Below are 16,852 nucleotides of genomic sequence, written 5' to 3'. Positions count from 1 at the left end.
TAATGATGATGGCTTTCAGAATACATACCTTAATCCAGGAAAATCCATTTTTTCCAATTCCATCAACTGTTAGAATAGTGTTTGATGTGTTAAAGGAGAAACGAAATTGATTGTTTGGTTCCTCAACATCCATATCAACTGCAGATACATTGAGCAGGTAGGTACCTGTTGAAGCATAAATTCAAGGGGTAAAGTAAGAGTGGAGAGATGAGACATTATTGTTGAAATATAATTGGAAGGAATCTATATCTAATCCATACAACTCTAAGACAGAAGCAGGTGGGGGAGACATATTGAATCGTTCATTTTCCAATGATTATTTCTCACCAGAAAATACTTCCGATAGTCCGAGGGGTGTCCAACCTGCTACCCACAAGAGTTTTGTGGAAATCATGTTTTAAACTGATTTAGCCTAGTCCTACAAACATCTTTTACTACCTAATCTTACCAACTGGGGTCTTTTCAGACCCCGACTCAAAAACCACACAATTTCACTAAATCTGCCAAAGTTTCACATCAGTGACTAAACATAGTGTTTTATTGATAAAGTCAACAAACCTAAGAAAATGAAAATATAAAATCCAAAATTAACCTTCCAACTGGGGACTTTAATGACCCCCAACTCAGAAGCACTAAATTTCATTCAATCTGCTGAAGTTTCACATCAATGAGGAAACATAATTATTTTGATTGGATGATGGTTTAGTGATAAAGTAAACAAAAGAAGCAAAGTGGGAATCAAGAGCGCAAGCAGTGAGTCGGGAGCAATACCACTTAGAGCTCCATATGAAAGTATTGTACACCATGACGAACGATGTGCAGCTCAGTAATGTCTTAGCTCCAAGGAGAATACCCAAATGGTAACTGGCCTTTGATGACAGCTTGGTGATATGATCTGCCCATAAAGGATTATGGCAGATCGTGGGGACAATGAGTTCCAGGGACTGCACCTTTCCTGTGAGTCTCCAGAGAAGTAGATTGGGATGTTTCATTGCCAATCTTTTGAAAGAGACAACATGAGAGCATGTGACTTGACTGCATCGAATATCATGCACCAAGTCACTAACAAATCTCTGGGTTTGAAGAAAGGGATTCAGTGGCAAGTAGCCTTTCAAAAGTATGATGTATTGTTCTGCACAGGGTGGAGTCATCAGCAAAATGGGAAAGTTTATTTTTAAGAGAACCAGACAGATCAATGATATAGATCAAGAATAATGTAGGTCCAATGACATTGCTTTGTGGAATCTTACAATGAAGGGAAAGATCATGAGAAGGTGAGGTCAGGTATGGGAGCATGCGCCAGGGCAGCGCGTCGCTGCGTCTACTTTCCGCCGGTACTCCAAGTAACTCCATCTGGCCATCCCACAGGCAGATGCTTGGCCCATCTCCATCTCCTTGAGATGTTGATCAATCTGCTGCAACCACAAGGCATGTGGTCGGCCCATTGGCCTCCTCCACCACACGAGGCTCGCTTGCTGATAGAATCTGGTGAGCAGGATCAGTGTCAGGAAAATGAGCCACATGTCCATACAGCCGCAGCTGACACTCACAGACTATGCAGGTAACAAATCTCATTTGAGTCTCTCTCAGAAACTGCTCATTTGACACAAAGTCCGACCAGCGATAGCCAAGGATTCTCCGTAGAGACCTGGTACCAAAGGAATTAAGTCTCCGTCTCAGATCCCTGGTCAAAGTCCAAGTCTCACACCCACAGAGCAAGACTGGAAGCACAAGGACCTGAAGACTTGGACTTTCGTCCTCCCGCACAGGTACCGGCAGCGCCACACCCCATGATCCAATGAATCCATGACTCCCCAGTCCTGATTCAAATAGTTGTTGACCTCTGGCTCACAGCCAGCAGAGACATCGTATCTCTCCCTTTCTTCCTAAAGGAAGAAATCTCTTCTTCTTCCCTTTCCTCTCCCTTGTACCAAGACCACTGCCAAGGTAAGTGAATCTCTCTGTGACCTCAACATCCTTCCCACAAACAGGTACAGACAGAACAGCAGCATTCAAGATGTCATTGAAAGCCTGGATCTTAGTTTTGACTCAGGAAACCCATAATCCCAGTGGCTCCGACTCTTCATTCAGCAACTCGAGGGCCTCCAAAAGGATATCCAGAGTCTCTGCAAGGATGACTGCATCATCTGCGAAATCATGGTCAGAGATCTTGACATTCACAAACGATGCACCGCAACTTGATGTCTCCAACATCCTGCCCATAATCCAGTCCATACAAGTGCTGAAAAGTGAGGGGGGCAGGACACACCCCTGAAAAACTCCAGTACAACTGGAAATAAGTCAGAGATGGTATCACCACATCTCACAGCACTCTCAGTACCAGAGTAGAGTTCAGATATCAGATTGATCCATTTTGGTGGCTCCCCACGAAGACAAAGAATCATCCAGAGGGCATCCCGATTAACTGAATCAAACCCTTTACAGAGATCAACATCGGCTGCAAGCAGCTCCTGCCAAAACTCTCATCTGCATTCAGTGAGGACCCAAAGAGCAAGGATACGGTCAATCGTTGACCTCTTTGGTGTAAAGCCTGACTGCTCTGGATGCTAGTGCTCAAGCAGATGGTGGCGAGCCCTATCAAGAATTATCTGAGCAAAGACCTTGCCCAGCAGTGAGAGCAGCGTCACCCCTCGGTAGTTGTTGCAGTCTTGGCGATCACCCTTCCCTTTCCAGAGAGGGACAACAAGGCCCCTCTTCCAGTTAGTTGGGATGATGCCTGTGTTCCAGGCAGAGCTAAGAACTGCATGCAATAAGGTGAGTGCAGAATTTCCACCAGCCTTGAGAAGTCCAGCATGGATGCCATAGATCCCTGGAGCTTTACCCCATTTCAACCGGTTCACCGCAGCCTGTTTTTCCACAAGTGAAGGTGGACCACAGTTGATTGGAGGGTCAGTAACAGGGATTGCAACACCCCTGACGTCCAACTCGACAGCTGGTGGATCAGGCTGGTACAACCGCTCAAAGTAAACGGCCCAGCGGCCCTTCACTTCAGACTCCTCTGTCAAGAGCCTTCCATCCTCTGCTCTAACTGCAGTACACCGAGGGATAGGCTTGGATGAATGCAATGCGACAATTCCCCTGAAAGCAGGACGAGAGTCACTTGACCACAGGTGATGCTTTCCCCCCCTCACAGATTCCTCGCACATAGGTCTCCTTGTCCACCCTTAGCGCATGTACCGTTTTAAGCCTCAGCTCCCTGAACAGCTCAGCTCTGCCATTCAACCTGGCCCTGTGACTGGTCAATGGTATCCAGTGTCTCGTAAGAGACAAAATTCTTCTTTGCCCTCCAGTGAGTTCCAAGACATCCACCGGCAACATCGAGGAAGGTAGTCTTGAAGGAACTCCACAACTCTTCAGGACCTGCCAAAGCAGCCAGACCCCCCCCCCCCCCCAAATCTCCACTCAGCGTGTTAAAAACTCCTCAGCTACCCTCTCATTCTTCAGCTTGCCAACATCCAGCCTCGGCTGGGATGGTACCATTCTCCTGGATTTAAGGTGCAACTTCAAAGTTGCTATAACAAGCCGGTGGTCAGTATTGAGGAACTGAGCACTCCGGCAGACCCTGCAGTTCTGGATCATCCTCCAGCGACCATCAACGAGAACATGGTCAATCTCTTTTGCCACACCACCAGCGTTGGCATACCAAGTCCAGCGATGAGCTTGTGGGCGCTGAAACCATGAACCGGCCACCCTAAGTCCATGACTTCTTGCAAAGTCAAGGAACTTAGTGCTATTCTGGTTCATAGTTCCTAATCCATGAGGACCAACACAGTCTCATAACCATCCCTATCAGTTCCAGTCGATGCATTGAAATCCCCCAAGACTAGAAGTGTATCTCGTCTGGGGCACTGATCAACCACAGACTCGAGCGTGGTGTAGAATGCATCCTTCACAGTGAGATCACTCGCCTCAGTCGGAGCATAGACAGAGACCACGGAAATGACACCCAAGGAGTGACGAATCCTTTGTCTCATAATACGCTCGTTGACCGGTGTTACCTCAATTATCATTGGAGTCAGCTTATTGGACACAGCTACAGCAACTCCTTGGGAATGGTAACCATCAGAGCGACCAGACCAATAGTAGGTGTAACCACCCACCATGATCTCGCCACAATCCAGTCTCCGAACCTCAGAGAGAGCTGCAATACCGATGTCCAAACTCTTGAGCTCAGATGATGACAGTGACAGGTGATCATCCTCTCTTCGGGATAGGACATTCCAGGCACCCACTCAAACAGACCGCCTCAGGTTAACCCAAGGAGACCGCCGTCTGGTGGACGACACCTCAGCACCACTCCGACACACTCTCCCGCAATCTGACCCAGGAATGTTACCCCATGGTTTCCCTCCTATCATCAAAGATTTGGGGTCCCGAAAGCTTTGCCCCAATCCCGTCATCCGGTGAGGTGCTCTGCAAAGGGAAGCTGCACAGGAGGTACTCCCACGGAGTGGGTTTTCAGATTTCTTTGCATTTTTGTGTTTTGTGGAATGAAGCATTTTACGGTGGCTGGAGTGCAAATCCTGCCACTAACCTAATAAGAAGTAACCCAACTGCAGGAGGATGTCCGCAGACACACTTGGGCACTAGATATGGATGGCAATTGGCTCACAATGAGCTCCTCCGCCCTTTGACAGGTTTTGTTTTTAATCCTGCTGGGTGTCCATATCCAAACACCCTCCTCACTAGAAAACCTGGTGGGGGAGATGGTTTTGTCGCTGACAACCTGACCATGGAACAGGTTAGTACAGGTTTACATACCTGTAGCAAGTCACAGATCTAATCTGGCCTGATCTGACCTGATTGGCCTGACGAGAGAGAGAGAAAAAGGGAGAGAAAGGGAGAGAAAGGGAGAGAAAGGGAGAGAAAGGGAGAGAAAGGGAGAGAAAGGGAGAGAAAGGGAGAGAGAGAGAGAGAGAGAGAGAGAGAGAGAGAGAGAGAGAGAGAGAGAGAGAGAGAGAGAGAGAGAGAGAGAGAGAGAGAGAGAGAGAGAGAATGGTGGGATTGAAGAACATTTGTTGAGGATTATAGCACTTATGCCATCAAGACCAATTACATAAAGGATGTTGAGCTGAGTAAGAAACAGGGTTCAGGTAATACATCACACCTTACACCAAATCATAAGTCCAAAAAACAACAAAAAATAACCACATTGCGTTCTGCTGGAAGGAGCACCAAATCCACAACTGAAAAACCAACACCTGAAACTGGTAGAATCAATTAATTATTTGAATCCCCAGAAAAAATAGTGTATATTTTCCCCTGTTACCCATTCAACCCCGCCCCAACCACCACTCCCCTCTTTCAAACTCATTAACTTCACTCTGCTTTTTCCAAATATCTCCCATTACATTATTTGTCTTGATGAATGCTTAAAACAAGCCAAGGTAATCACAATTGGGACCTTTTAAATTTGAACACAATCATGTAAGTTGCCCTCTTTTCATATCATGTGCAAAATTATGCACAAAGTTCATCCTGATTGAATCACATGTCAATAAATGTAAAACGAACTTGGCTCTTTTCAGAGACCACACACTTAGAAGATTTAATTATGCCCACGAGAAGTACCCGCTCCCTCAGGGAACCATCAAGGGGGTCATGTTAATGCCTATTTTACTCCAAGGGGTCCCAGGATTACACACCCAAATAATGGTTGTGATCGGTTCAGCCGTTTTTGTGGTACCTGGGAACAGACAGACGGACGGACGGACGGACGGATATTTGGTGAATTATAGTAAGATGTAAATGAAAATAAATGCAGGAGTTTCGAAATGATGCAATCCACCCCAGAATGCTTGGAGCACATGTGCAGAAACCCCTAGCAAAGGGGGTCATCAGGGCAGCCAGATTTCTACCGTGTATGCGAGATATGCATTATTCCCTAAAATGGCTCAAACAGCTTCGAAAAAAAGCTGATAATATTTGAAAACGTACCGATGAGAAAGGGGTGTGCCTCTGCACAATGAAAGTGTTTGAGAACTCTCTCATCTCGCCCAAAAACCTGATAGCTTGCAGATCCCTGTATTCCTGAAAACGTTCAGAGACGGGCATGTTCTACCCAAACCTTCGACCATCGCTGCTAGTGAGTGGATGATAGCCTGGTGTTGGCTTCGTGGTTAAGGTGGCTGGCTTGGGATTTTAGGGAACTGAGTTGAAGCCCTGTCGGCTGCTGAATCAACACCACGTGAGGTTGACTCAGCCTGTCGTCCTTCCGAAGTCGGCGAAATGAGTACTCGTGTACTGGTATAGGGGCACAGCATCAGCGGCATAATCGCGCTCCAACAAAATGATAGCTACCCGGCAGTCAAGCTGTTTTACACAAAAATAATAAGAATAAGTGATTGGACTCTGAACTTTGCAGGATTATCTCATGTGAACAGAGTAGGCTTGGTGATTTACAGTATTTAATGGAGTCTGCAATTGGAAAAACGATGCAGCCATTCCCAACATTCATACAGAATTCCCAGAGAGATACTGTGTCTGGTTTGGTTCACACTGATGGGAAGATTTTGTATGGGGCTTGTCAATCAATGCACAGGGTAGGTTTAAAATTATATTTATTCTTAATTATGTTTGGGAGTAGGAGGGGGTGTGGGTGGGAGAGATAAGCTGTTTGGGCTGTGATGGCTGATATATATATATTTGTTAGGTTCCTGGGCTAAAAGAGAAATTATACTAGATTTTTGCATCTCTTGATAAAAGGAGAAGCATCCAGCCATGCATGTGTGTATGTGTATATGTGTGTTATATCCACTACTGCTGCTCACTTGTACGAACAGGAAATAGTAGGAAGTTGACACCTCTCATCCAAAGATATTTCTCGTATTTCCTATATTTCCACGAGTCTGATTTGCATTTCGGTCAACAGAACGATTATGGTGAACCATTTTGAAATTGCCACTCTTTCATCTAAATGCCGAATAAAGACTTTGAATTACACATTTCAGGCAAGCAACAGCAGGTTAAAAGTGTCCGGTGAAAAGAACCAAGTCACTGAAAAGGCACATACAGCGTATGTGCAAAAGGCCTCGTTAGCATTCATATATCATTTCGAAAGTCGCATGTTTTTCATGTCAGTGATTTCCAATAATTTGAAAGAACATTGCTTGCGGAATTTCAACATGCTACAACATACATGACCTACTGATTGTAATAAGGATGAACATTTCTCACCTCTGGGGGTGGTTTCAGGAACTGACACAGTATATCTGGAATTGCTGAATTGGGGAGAGTTGTCATTCTTGTCCTGTTAACACACCACACTGTTCATTGTACTGTTTCTTTATGACATTTTGATTTACTTACATGTGGCAGTTCTTTCATATCTTCTTTCTGTCCCACTTGATATTATCATTCTCTATCTATCTTTATTCTGTTTTAGCTTAATACACTTGTATTCCTCAACCATAGATTAGTTCTTTCATATGTACGATGATGATTCAAATGTCACCTGAAGTTGTATTTACACAGCAGAATTATGTATGTATGTATGTATGTATGTATGTATGTATGTATGTATGTATGCATGTACAGTATGATGTCCAAAATGCTCTCGGAACAGGGTATTAATTGATTAGAGAGCTGCTGCTTTTGATTCTTTATAAACCTATAATTGACTTCCATTTCCGGTTTCTTGGTCATGGTTGTTTTTTCTTGGTCCTCTGATTGATTTGCTTCCAAAAAGCTGAGTAATGTGCTGCCATAAATTTTATGTTCTGTATTTGTCTCGAATGTTCTTCAAATTGAGTGCTCACTCCTGTGTATTTTTTCGTGCTCATTCTTTTAGATTTTTTATTTTTCTTTTCAACTGTTTCCCATACCAACTCGCCATGTCTCCACCCCATCTGTCCCATTATTCCTTACCCTCGCATTAATTCCTCCCTTGTACCAACTGTTTAATAGTAAAATTTAAAAAACGACAAAAACCTTTTTCCATTTCTTCCTTTCCTTGCTCTCCATCAATTTCTAATATTTCTAAATGGAAATCTTCCCACAAAATTGCTTCCAAACACCTTCCTTCAAGAAGGATCACTTTCCATTGTCCACTTCTCCTCCATCCCAAGATGATTCGTCAACTCATGCTTCATCCATAATCATGTTCATGTGGTGCTGTCTTTATTACCTCTGCCACCGAAGGTAGGTGGAGGTTATATTTTCACCCCTGTCTGTTTGTCTGTTGACAGGATATTACAAAAGGTTGTGGATGGATTCAGAAGCAATTTGGTGGACATGTTGGGTGTGTGATGAGGCCGAATTGATTACATTTTGGTGAAGATACAGATCCAATTACATTTTTAAGTGATTCTTCACCATTCAATGGTAGAGCAAAAACACAAAAAATAGTATGATATCTCAAAAAGTTGTGGATGGATTCAGATGAAACTTGGACAGGTTGGGTGTTTGCCACGGAATAATTTATTCGATTTTGGTGAAGATTCAGATCCAGATATGAGAATTAAATTTTTTTTTAAGTGATTCTTTTAAAAGTGAGATGGGACCAAAAACGATGCATGGCATGATATTTCAAAAAGTTGTGAACGAGTTATGACAAAACACAGTGAATGAGTTGGTTAGGTGACAAGAAAAAGCCAATTGTATTTTGATTCAGGTCTGGATCCAGATCCGGCCCATCAGTGGGACACAAAACGTAAACTGTTCAGCTCTACTGAGTGCCGTACTAGTTTGCGCCTTTAATTGTCATCCAACCAATTACATGTCTTCTCATCTCTGCTCTTGAAATCCACAGATCCAACCTTTTTTGTTCTGTGTGTGTGATTTTCATGATAAACTCTCTCGTGTGTTCACACATAGGTTCCCTGACACACGCTCCAGGCTCCCCCACCCTCACTAGGCATCCCAAAATTACATATACCTCCACCCCCCTTCTTCTTTCTTCACACTCCAACCCCTCCATGTTTCTTTCACTTCCCACCCCCTCCTTACTTCCTACATGCCCTTTTCCCTGTCTGCTTCCCCTGCATCCCAGACCCTCTGTTCTCCCCCTGATCTATGCTCCTCTCTTCTCCCCCTGATCTATTCCCCTCTCTTCTCCCCTTCCATCCCAGCCCCTCTCTTTTCCTCCTACATCCAGCCTCCTCTCTGCTTCCCCAGGGTCCCACTCCCCCTTTGTTCCCCAGGGTCCCGCTCCCTCTCCACTTCCCCAGGGTCCCACTCCCTCTCTGCTTCCCCATGGTCCCGCTCCCTCTCCGTTTCCCCCAGGGTCCTGCTCCCTCTCCACTTCCCCAGGGTCCCATCCCCTTCCTGCTTCCCCAGCGCCCCACTGAATTTTTACTTCCCCAGCATACCACCATCCTCTCTGCTTCCCCAGCATCCCGCCATATCTCTGCTTCCCCAGCATTCCCCCCCCCTCACCTCTTTTCATTTGTTAGTTGTTGGTTATTTTGTTCCTTTTCTGTTTCATCCCTGCTTTCCCCTTCCTCTTCTCCTGTGTTTCATTCAACTTGTGTGCAAGTTGTTCAGCCCAATGTGTTCTTCTCCCCCTCCCCTTAATCTCACTCACTCTCAGTTCAACTCTGCTGTTGGTGTTCCCCCCTTTCAATTTTGTTCCCTTCCATGAGCCTCGATCATATATACAAACAAAAACCCACATACAATCACAATGCAATCTAAATTCAGAGTGCAATATAAAACTTTGCTCAGTCATAAAGTACAATCTTACTAAAATTAGGCATTGAGGTGCCATCAACTTTTTATGAAAAAAGGTGCCAGCACCTAATAAAATCCACAAGAGATTGGTGGTCATGTATGGTGAAAGTGCACTCTCAAATTCTACAATAGCAAAAAGGGCAGCTGATGTTAAGCCTGGGTACAAGCTCTTTGAAGATGACCCCAGATCACAAAGGCAATCAAATATTAGTGACTCACAAAATGTTGCTCACGTTGAGGCATTTATCATTGAAGATTGCCACATGAAAATCACAAATATAGAGATGTTGACCACAGTTGTGCTCCTTCACGATTACCTGCCTGTGTACAAAGGACCATGTTCCACAGACTGCCATTCATTATTGCGGCTGCCAAGAGTTTGATCATGCCCTCTCCTTCTCCCATCCTCTCCCCCCAAGTCTGAACTTGGCCTCCAGTGACGATTATACATTTCAATATTTGAAGTCCCACTTGAATGGTGGCCATTTTGCCAATGTGGAACTGCATAAAGCAACTGAGACATGGTTGAAGGAACCAAGCTGTAAATTATTTTTGATTTGTCAAAACTTTATTCTCAGGAAATTTCGTCAACGAAATCCGCACCTACTGAAATTTCCAGATGATTGACTGCACAGAACAACGGTGATTGCCTGTCAATACACCAACGATGTGACTGGTGCTAATCATTTAAAGTTGGATTTGAAAGTGTACAGAATGAACCAACTTTTTTAGGATATGCAAAGGATTCTGCAGGTCGATATCCTTGAAGATGGACAGGGGTGTGCACCATCAATGCACTGCATGACTGTGATCACCTCCAATATGATGTTAAGCATACAAGAAATAAATGGCCTGCTTTGTTGTCAAATGGAGTGATTTTTTTGCATGCAAATACACAACACAGTAATTTCTAGAGCCTGGGATGGGAAGTCCAAATAAATCGTCTTTGAAGAGTCCAGGTGTGTCACCTCAAGGCTTGGATTTGGTTGGTTCCCTTGAAGAATACCATGGGAGCAAGACATTTTTCATGAAAGAGACTATTAAGAAGGATGTCCTGGACCAACCATGTGCACATACTCAATGATTCAACAATGAAAGTATCCAAAATGTTACACACGGAGGGGACAAGTGATTGTCGAAAATTGGACAATATGATTAAAAGTAAATGAAAGCATAATTTTTGTAATATATTTGAACATACAAGCTAATGACAAACATCCTCTTACTTCAACCCTTTCTGCTACAAAAAAATCCTTCCAGAAACAATCACTCTTAATTCTGGCTAGCTTTTTAATAAAGAACTTTTCACTCCAATTTTATTCATTTGTCTGCAATATTGTTGCGGGGGGGGGGGGGGGGTTTGTTCATACCATTACAATAACTGTCGCATTTGCATTGCTGGAAAGTTGTGGATTCCCATGATCTTTTGCCACAATGACGAGTTGCAAATGGCCACCATTTATTCCTTTTGGTAGCCTTTCACGGTCCAGAACACCCTTAATTTTTAGGTTTGAATTGTCCACAGTGAAGTTATTGACAAGATCAAGATCTTCTCCTTTTGAGGTGTAACAACTTTGGAGTTCATAGGACACCTTGCTATTTGGAGTGTCTGGTTCATCACGGTCAGTGGCCTGTGGCAAGAAGGAAAGATCAAATCATCAACCATACACAAACAGCCTGATTTTAAATTAAGGGAGAGTAGCCAATCATACACAATGACAAATAACCTGCAAAGAGATTAAGCAACCGTGCATAGGTGCACGTGTTGTCTGCAGTAAGTGATTGAGATAGATTTGAGTATTCATTTCAGAAAATATTTCAGGCATCAACCCTTGGTCAGATCATAAAGGGTTGATGTCTGAAACGTCAACATCCTGTTTAGTTCATCCATTGAATCAGTCATTGCATCTAACATTGCCTTTCCTCTTCTCAAGTAGTCTAATCTCTCATTGGTTTGAATTCCTTCTCTTCACTTAATGCTGAGCATGCTGCTCCTTATCTCTCAACAAAATATGGAGATCATTAATTTTATATCTGATGTCAGGGTTGTCTCTCTGGACCTATCATGGGTATTTGACACAGTCTAACATTCTGCTCTGCTTGCCAAGTTTATTACATGTGCCATACAAGACCGCCTTCATTCCTGGCATTCTGAATACATCCACTCGCACAATGTACACGTGGCCCTTCAATAAATCCTGTCATCTCCTATCCCATTAGAGACTGTTTGCCAAGGCAGTGTTTATGGCCCAGTCCTGTTTCTCATACACTTAAATGACCTTCCTGATGTCCTGAATAACCTTCTTTTGTCTTTACAGATGACACCACTTTATTCCATTCTGCACCTCATCCCAATAACAGGTCGGCAGCTTTTGATTTTACATTTCTGCAAACCTGCATATTATTGGATGCTGGTTTCAAAAAATGAATGCCAATTAAACCAAGCAAATCTTGTACTTTTCCCTGCTTCTCCGAAAGGATCTTCTCAAAAACCCACCGATATATTTCCACAACCAGCCACTGGAAGATGTTCAATTTATGGAGCTTCTGTGTCTCACCATCAGTCATGATATCTTCTCAGCAGACAATATGTCAAAGCTGGCCTCTAAAGCCAGCTGAAGATTGAGCATCTTCTGTACAGTCGTGCAAGCCATTCCTTGGTAAATCGGAAATTCTCATGACCTACAAGGCCTTTTTCAGTTGCTCAATCAAATACTTTTTCTACTTTGGTCCAGTGCTCCCACTTCTCACCTCTCTTTATCGGATGCTGTGAAATCGGAATCTTTCAAGATCATCGACATGTCCCACAAAGCTGCTGAAGACCTGCTGCCCTCCTATCGCAGACTGGTTCGTTGTCGCTCTGTTTTTACCACCTCTATTCTGGTCATTTTCCTTCTTCTCTTTCTACCCTCAGACCCTCTACCCTTAAACCTCTCCAGCTCCTCATGGATGCAAGTGTTCCTCCAGGAAATCTCTCCTTCTTAAGTTTCCAAAATATAGACTTTGTGCTTACCTCCAATTCTTTGTTCCTCTTTTCTCCCACTTGTGGATCCCTATTCCAGTGGCCATGCAATCCCACTCTTCTCTCCAAGACTTCCAGGTGGTTGTGCACCACCACCTCATGCCATCCTTCAAATCGACCCTTGATGTTTTGTACTCCCATTAACCCTCCCCTTTACAAGGTTTCTTTCTCATATTCCTGCCCTATTCTCTCTGTGCTTTCCTTTTATCATTCATTCCATTGCTTGTTTGGTCCACTTGCAGTCCCAATGTCTGTACATTGTCATTATTCTTCCTATTATGTTATCCTTTTGCTCTCCCATGAACCAAGACTTCGTAAACAAAAATAAATAAATAATCTACACAAAATGTGATAAGATATTGACATTACATAGTGTTGGACATACACTACCGGTAAAAAGTTTTAGAACACCCCCATTTTTCAGTTCTTACTGAAATTTAATCAGTTCAAGTCCAGTGAATAACCTGAAATGGTACAAAGCTAAGCGGTAAACTGCCAGAGGTTGAAAAAAAAAGTTCAGGTTACCAAAAACTGAAAAATAATGTAAATTTCAAGTTTGTTAAAAAGGGCCCTTTTCAGGGAGCAAGTAATGGGTTAGCAACTCCAGCTGTTCTGCAGCAATGGAAGTAAATTAAGCCTTGAAAGTTGATGCCAACAATTCCTACAGGTGTCCCAACTTTTGTTGATTAGTTACAAACCCTCTGTCTGTATAAAAGCAGTGTTGGAACAGACTGTGTTGCTACACCCTCTGAAGCATTATTTGTTGGCCGCAGGACAATATTGTACTGCAGGAAGTAGTATGTTGCTATCATAATGGCGAGAAAAAGACAATTAACAAAGGAAGACAGACAGACCATTATAACTCTTAAAAGTGTAGGTCTTTCCTTTAAAGAAATTGCAAAGAGAACCAAGGTGTCAATGAGTAGTTTCCTACACCATCAAAAGGCACTTGGAAACTGGAGGAAACTCTGACAGGAAGAGGTCTGGCAGAACCAAAGCCACAACACAATCAGAAGACAAGTTTCTGAGAGTCAACAGCTTGCGTGATAGGCTGCTCATAGGACAGCAGCTTCAAGCACAGCTTAATACTGGTCGAAGTAAGGAATCTCAGTTTCAACTGTGAAGAGAAGACTTCGAGCTGTAGGTTTGACAGCTCGAGTGGCAGTAAGAAAGCCATTACTAAGATGTCAAAATAAGAAAAAGAGGCTTGCCTGGGCCATGAAGCACCACCAGTGGACTATTGAAAACTGGAAGAAGGTCTTATGGACCGATGAATCCAAATTTGAAATCTTCAGTTCATCACGCAGGGTTTTTGTACGCCATCGAGTAGGGGAAAGGATGGCTCCTCAGTGTGTGACACCAACTGTCAAACATGGAGGAGGAAGCGTGATGATCTGGGGCTCTTTTGCTGGATCCAGAGTCGGCGACTTGCCCAGAGTGACTGGCACCCTGAACCAAAAGGGCCACCACAGCATTTTGCAGCAACATGCAATACCCTCTGGTCTACGCCGAGTTGGTCAGGGGTTCATCCTACAGCAAGATAACGACCCAAAACATACCTCCAGGCTATGTCAGAACTACCTCAGAAGAAAAGAACAAGACGGTAGGCTTAAAATCATGGAATGGCCAGCACAGTCTCCAGACTTAAACCCCATCGAGCTGGTTTGGGATGAACTGGACAGAAGGGTGAAAGCAAAGCAACCTTCAAGTGCGACACATTTGTGGGAACTTCTGCAACAGTGTTGGGAAGAACTTTCCGAACAATATTTGATTTCCATTGTAGAAAGAATGCCACGAGTATGTTCAGCTGTTATATCTGCAAAAGGTGGCTACTTTGATGAGTCAAAAATTTAGATTAAATTTTGTTCAACAAAACGATTCCATGGTTTCTTTTTTATCTGCAATTGTTTATTTGTTCTATGCTTTAATTTCAGAGTACATTGAAACATTAAACTGCTAAAATTTCAGTAAAAACTGGAAAAATGGGGGTGTTCTAAAACTTTTGACCGGTAGTGTATCACATTTCATGGTCAAAATTAAACACAAGACATAAATAAATGGGGAAACAAGACATCCAATAGCAAAGAAAAATAATCCTGCACAGGGTGGAGTTATCAACATTTAAAAAAATTCCCATGAATGATTTCACCTCCAGAAAAAGCGAATTCTGAAATGTTTCTTCCTCCATGATAACGAGTGTTCCTAATGGTAGCCATTTGGGAGCATTATCATTGACGTCCAAAATGTTAATATCTAGAGCAGCACTCGTTTCTTTTCCTCCACCATCTATCGCCATCACTGTTGCAAAATAGGTATGCTTCATCTCGTAATCCACCGATGCACCATTCTTGAGACTGAGAATTCCTGTGATTTGATTTAGTGAAAAGTTCTTCAGTCTGGAGATGCAAAACAAAGCAATAACTTTTGTTTAGATCTGCAATCATGTCAGATGATATATTATTATGGTGGCTGTTATTACTATGTGTAGTGTTGTGTTTAATCATACTTGTGTTTAAAAAGACTGGTTGATTGTTAATCCTGTCCTGAGAACACCTCTTTCCAAGTTTCCAATTTTTCCTTTCTGTGAGAGTTTGCAGCTGTATCCATCTTGTTCACCTTCGTGTCCTCCATTATCCCTCATTCTTCCCCACATCATATATATTCTCCAAGTCTCCCTCTATTTTGTCCCTCAACCCTGCTGTTGGTGGGGAAACCCCTCTTTCTCTTTCTACTGTTCCTTTTTTTCTGTTACATCTTGATTAATTTTAGATTCTAGCTCCTCCATCAGCCTCGACTTTGCATTCAAAAACAAGATTTTTCCAACGTTATTTGCATTTATTATAAGTAAACGCTCACTTTGTAATCACTTAAGTGAACAAACAACATTGGATACAAAAATAATTTTTACTTTGGAAGATCAAAATATTTTTTAGCAAGCATCACATTAAAAAATCATTCTCTACTGAAGTATTCACTCATCAGTCAACATCACAGCCATGTTGAAAGAAAATGTTTGATTCCAAAGGTATCCCCTATTTTGAGAACATGAGACCAGGATTTAATTTTAATAAGTACAAAATTTTAATCTACATTTATGACCAAAGGCAAGTAACATCGGTGTAATTTATGCCACAAGTTTAAGCCTCTGCATCACTTACAAACTCCATCATGATCTCTGTATGGAGCTATCAATGCTTTCTTCCATCTCACCCACCATAATGAAATGCTGCAGGGTTCTGTATTCCAGAAGTTCAACGAATTAATAAAACAGGCCTGAAAGTTGCACAACCCACTATCACAAACATCCGCTGCTCACTGTGTTTCGGAAAGCTCAGAAGGAAACCTAGTGTGAACTCTGTGGCCTATCCTCCCCCTTTCTTCAAAGCAAGATTGCGTTCTTACATCATTACATTTTTTTTTCATTAGCTCATTAAAATGGTGGAATAGATAACTGTCTTTCCCCTCACACATCCACTTTAATATTATACCATAACCAACTTCACCTACTCCTACTTCCTCATAACCTGCTTTCCCACATTCCCAACTTCTCCTTTCACCCCATTCACAATCTCAGTAGCAGCAACATATGTCTCCTGAAAACAATTATCCAAACTACCTTAAGGTCCCCATTCACAATATCGTGAGATACGTCATGTGCAAATTCCATGGAATTGCCACTCTCAAGTGATTGTGAGTTGCCTAATTGTGTTATGTCAACGATCCTTAAATTCATTATCTTCTTCATGATGCATCTATATGCAACGTTAAAATGAAATAATGACAAAATAATGTTGAATTAAAAATCCCACGAGATGTGATGGAGGGACAGCCAGACAGGCAAGCATATTATTGTATGGAATAAATAAGTGAATATAAAATTAAGCAAGAAGTTTTGAGATTTGACTTGCTCAAATGTGTTCATATTCTGGTGGATGATAACCAGCCTATTTAACGGTGCACTCCATATATTTACTGCACATGTGATAGTTGATCTGCTCAACTCATATTGTTTGGCTGCTGTTATTCATGTACCTTGCTCTATAGTGTGTTGGTTCTGCCGAAGCAGTTTCTTGGCTCGTGTCTACAATCCTGGATGGGTCGGCACCCCGACACAGGAAGTCATGGCAGGAATTTGTAAGC

At 42.7% G+C, this 16,852-nt stretch overlaps 1 protein-coding gene across 1 annotated transcript in view; it reads right to left on the bottom strand.

The window, feature by feature from the left end:
• Window positions 1-16,852, bottom strand: part of CDHR2 (cadherin related family member 2) — a 246,758-nt gene that overhangs the window by 83,865 nt on the left and 146,041 nt on the right. The window contains exons 16-19 of the mRNA XM_085851957.1: window positions 14,862-15,108; window positions 11,061-11,321; window positions 7,198-7,270; window positions 29-165 (exon numbers count right to left, since the gene is read on the bottom strand). Coding sequence (XP_085708083.1) covers window positions 29-165; window positions 7,198-7,270; window positions 11,061-11,321; window positions 14,862-15,108 — 718 coding nt within the window. The remainder of the gene's footprint in view (window positions 1-28; window positions 166-7,197; window positions 7,271-11,060; window positions 11,322-14,861; window positions 15,109-16,852) is intronic.

The sequence above is a fragment of the Eptatretus burgeri genome, chromosome 13 (genome assembly GCF_056783735.1).
Source record: "Eptatretus burgeri isolate ZD-2024b chromosome 13, Ebu_testis_v1, whole genome shotgun sequence".
Classification (NCBI taxonomy): domain Eukaryota; kingdom Metazoa; phylum Chordata; class Myxini; order Myxiniformes; family Myxinidae; genus Eptatretus; species Eptatretus burgeri.
Note: the sequence above shows the minus strand (reverse complement) of the source record. Positions and strands in the feature narration are given on the sequence as shown.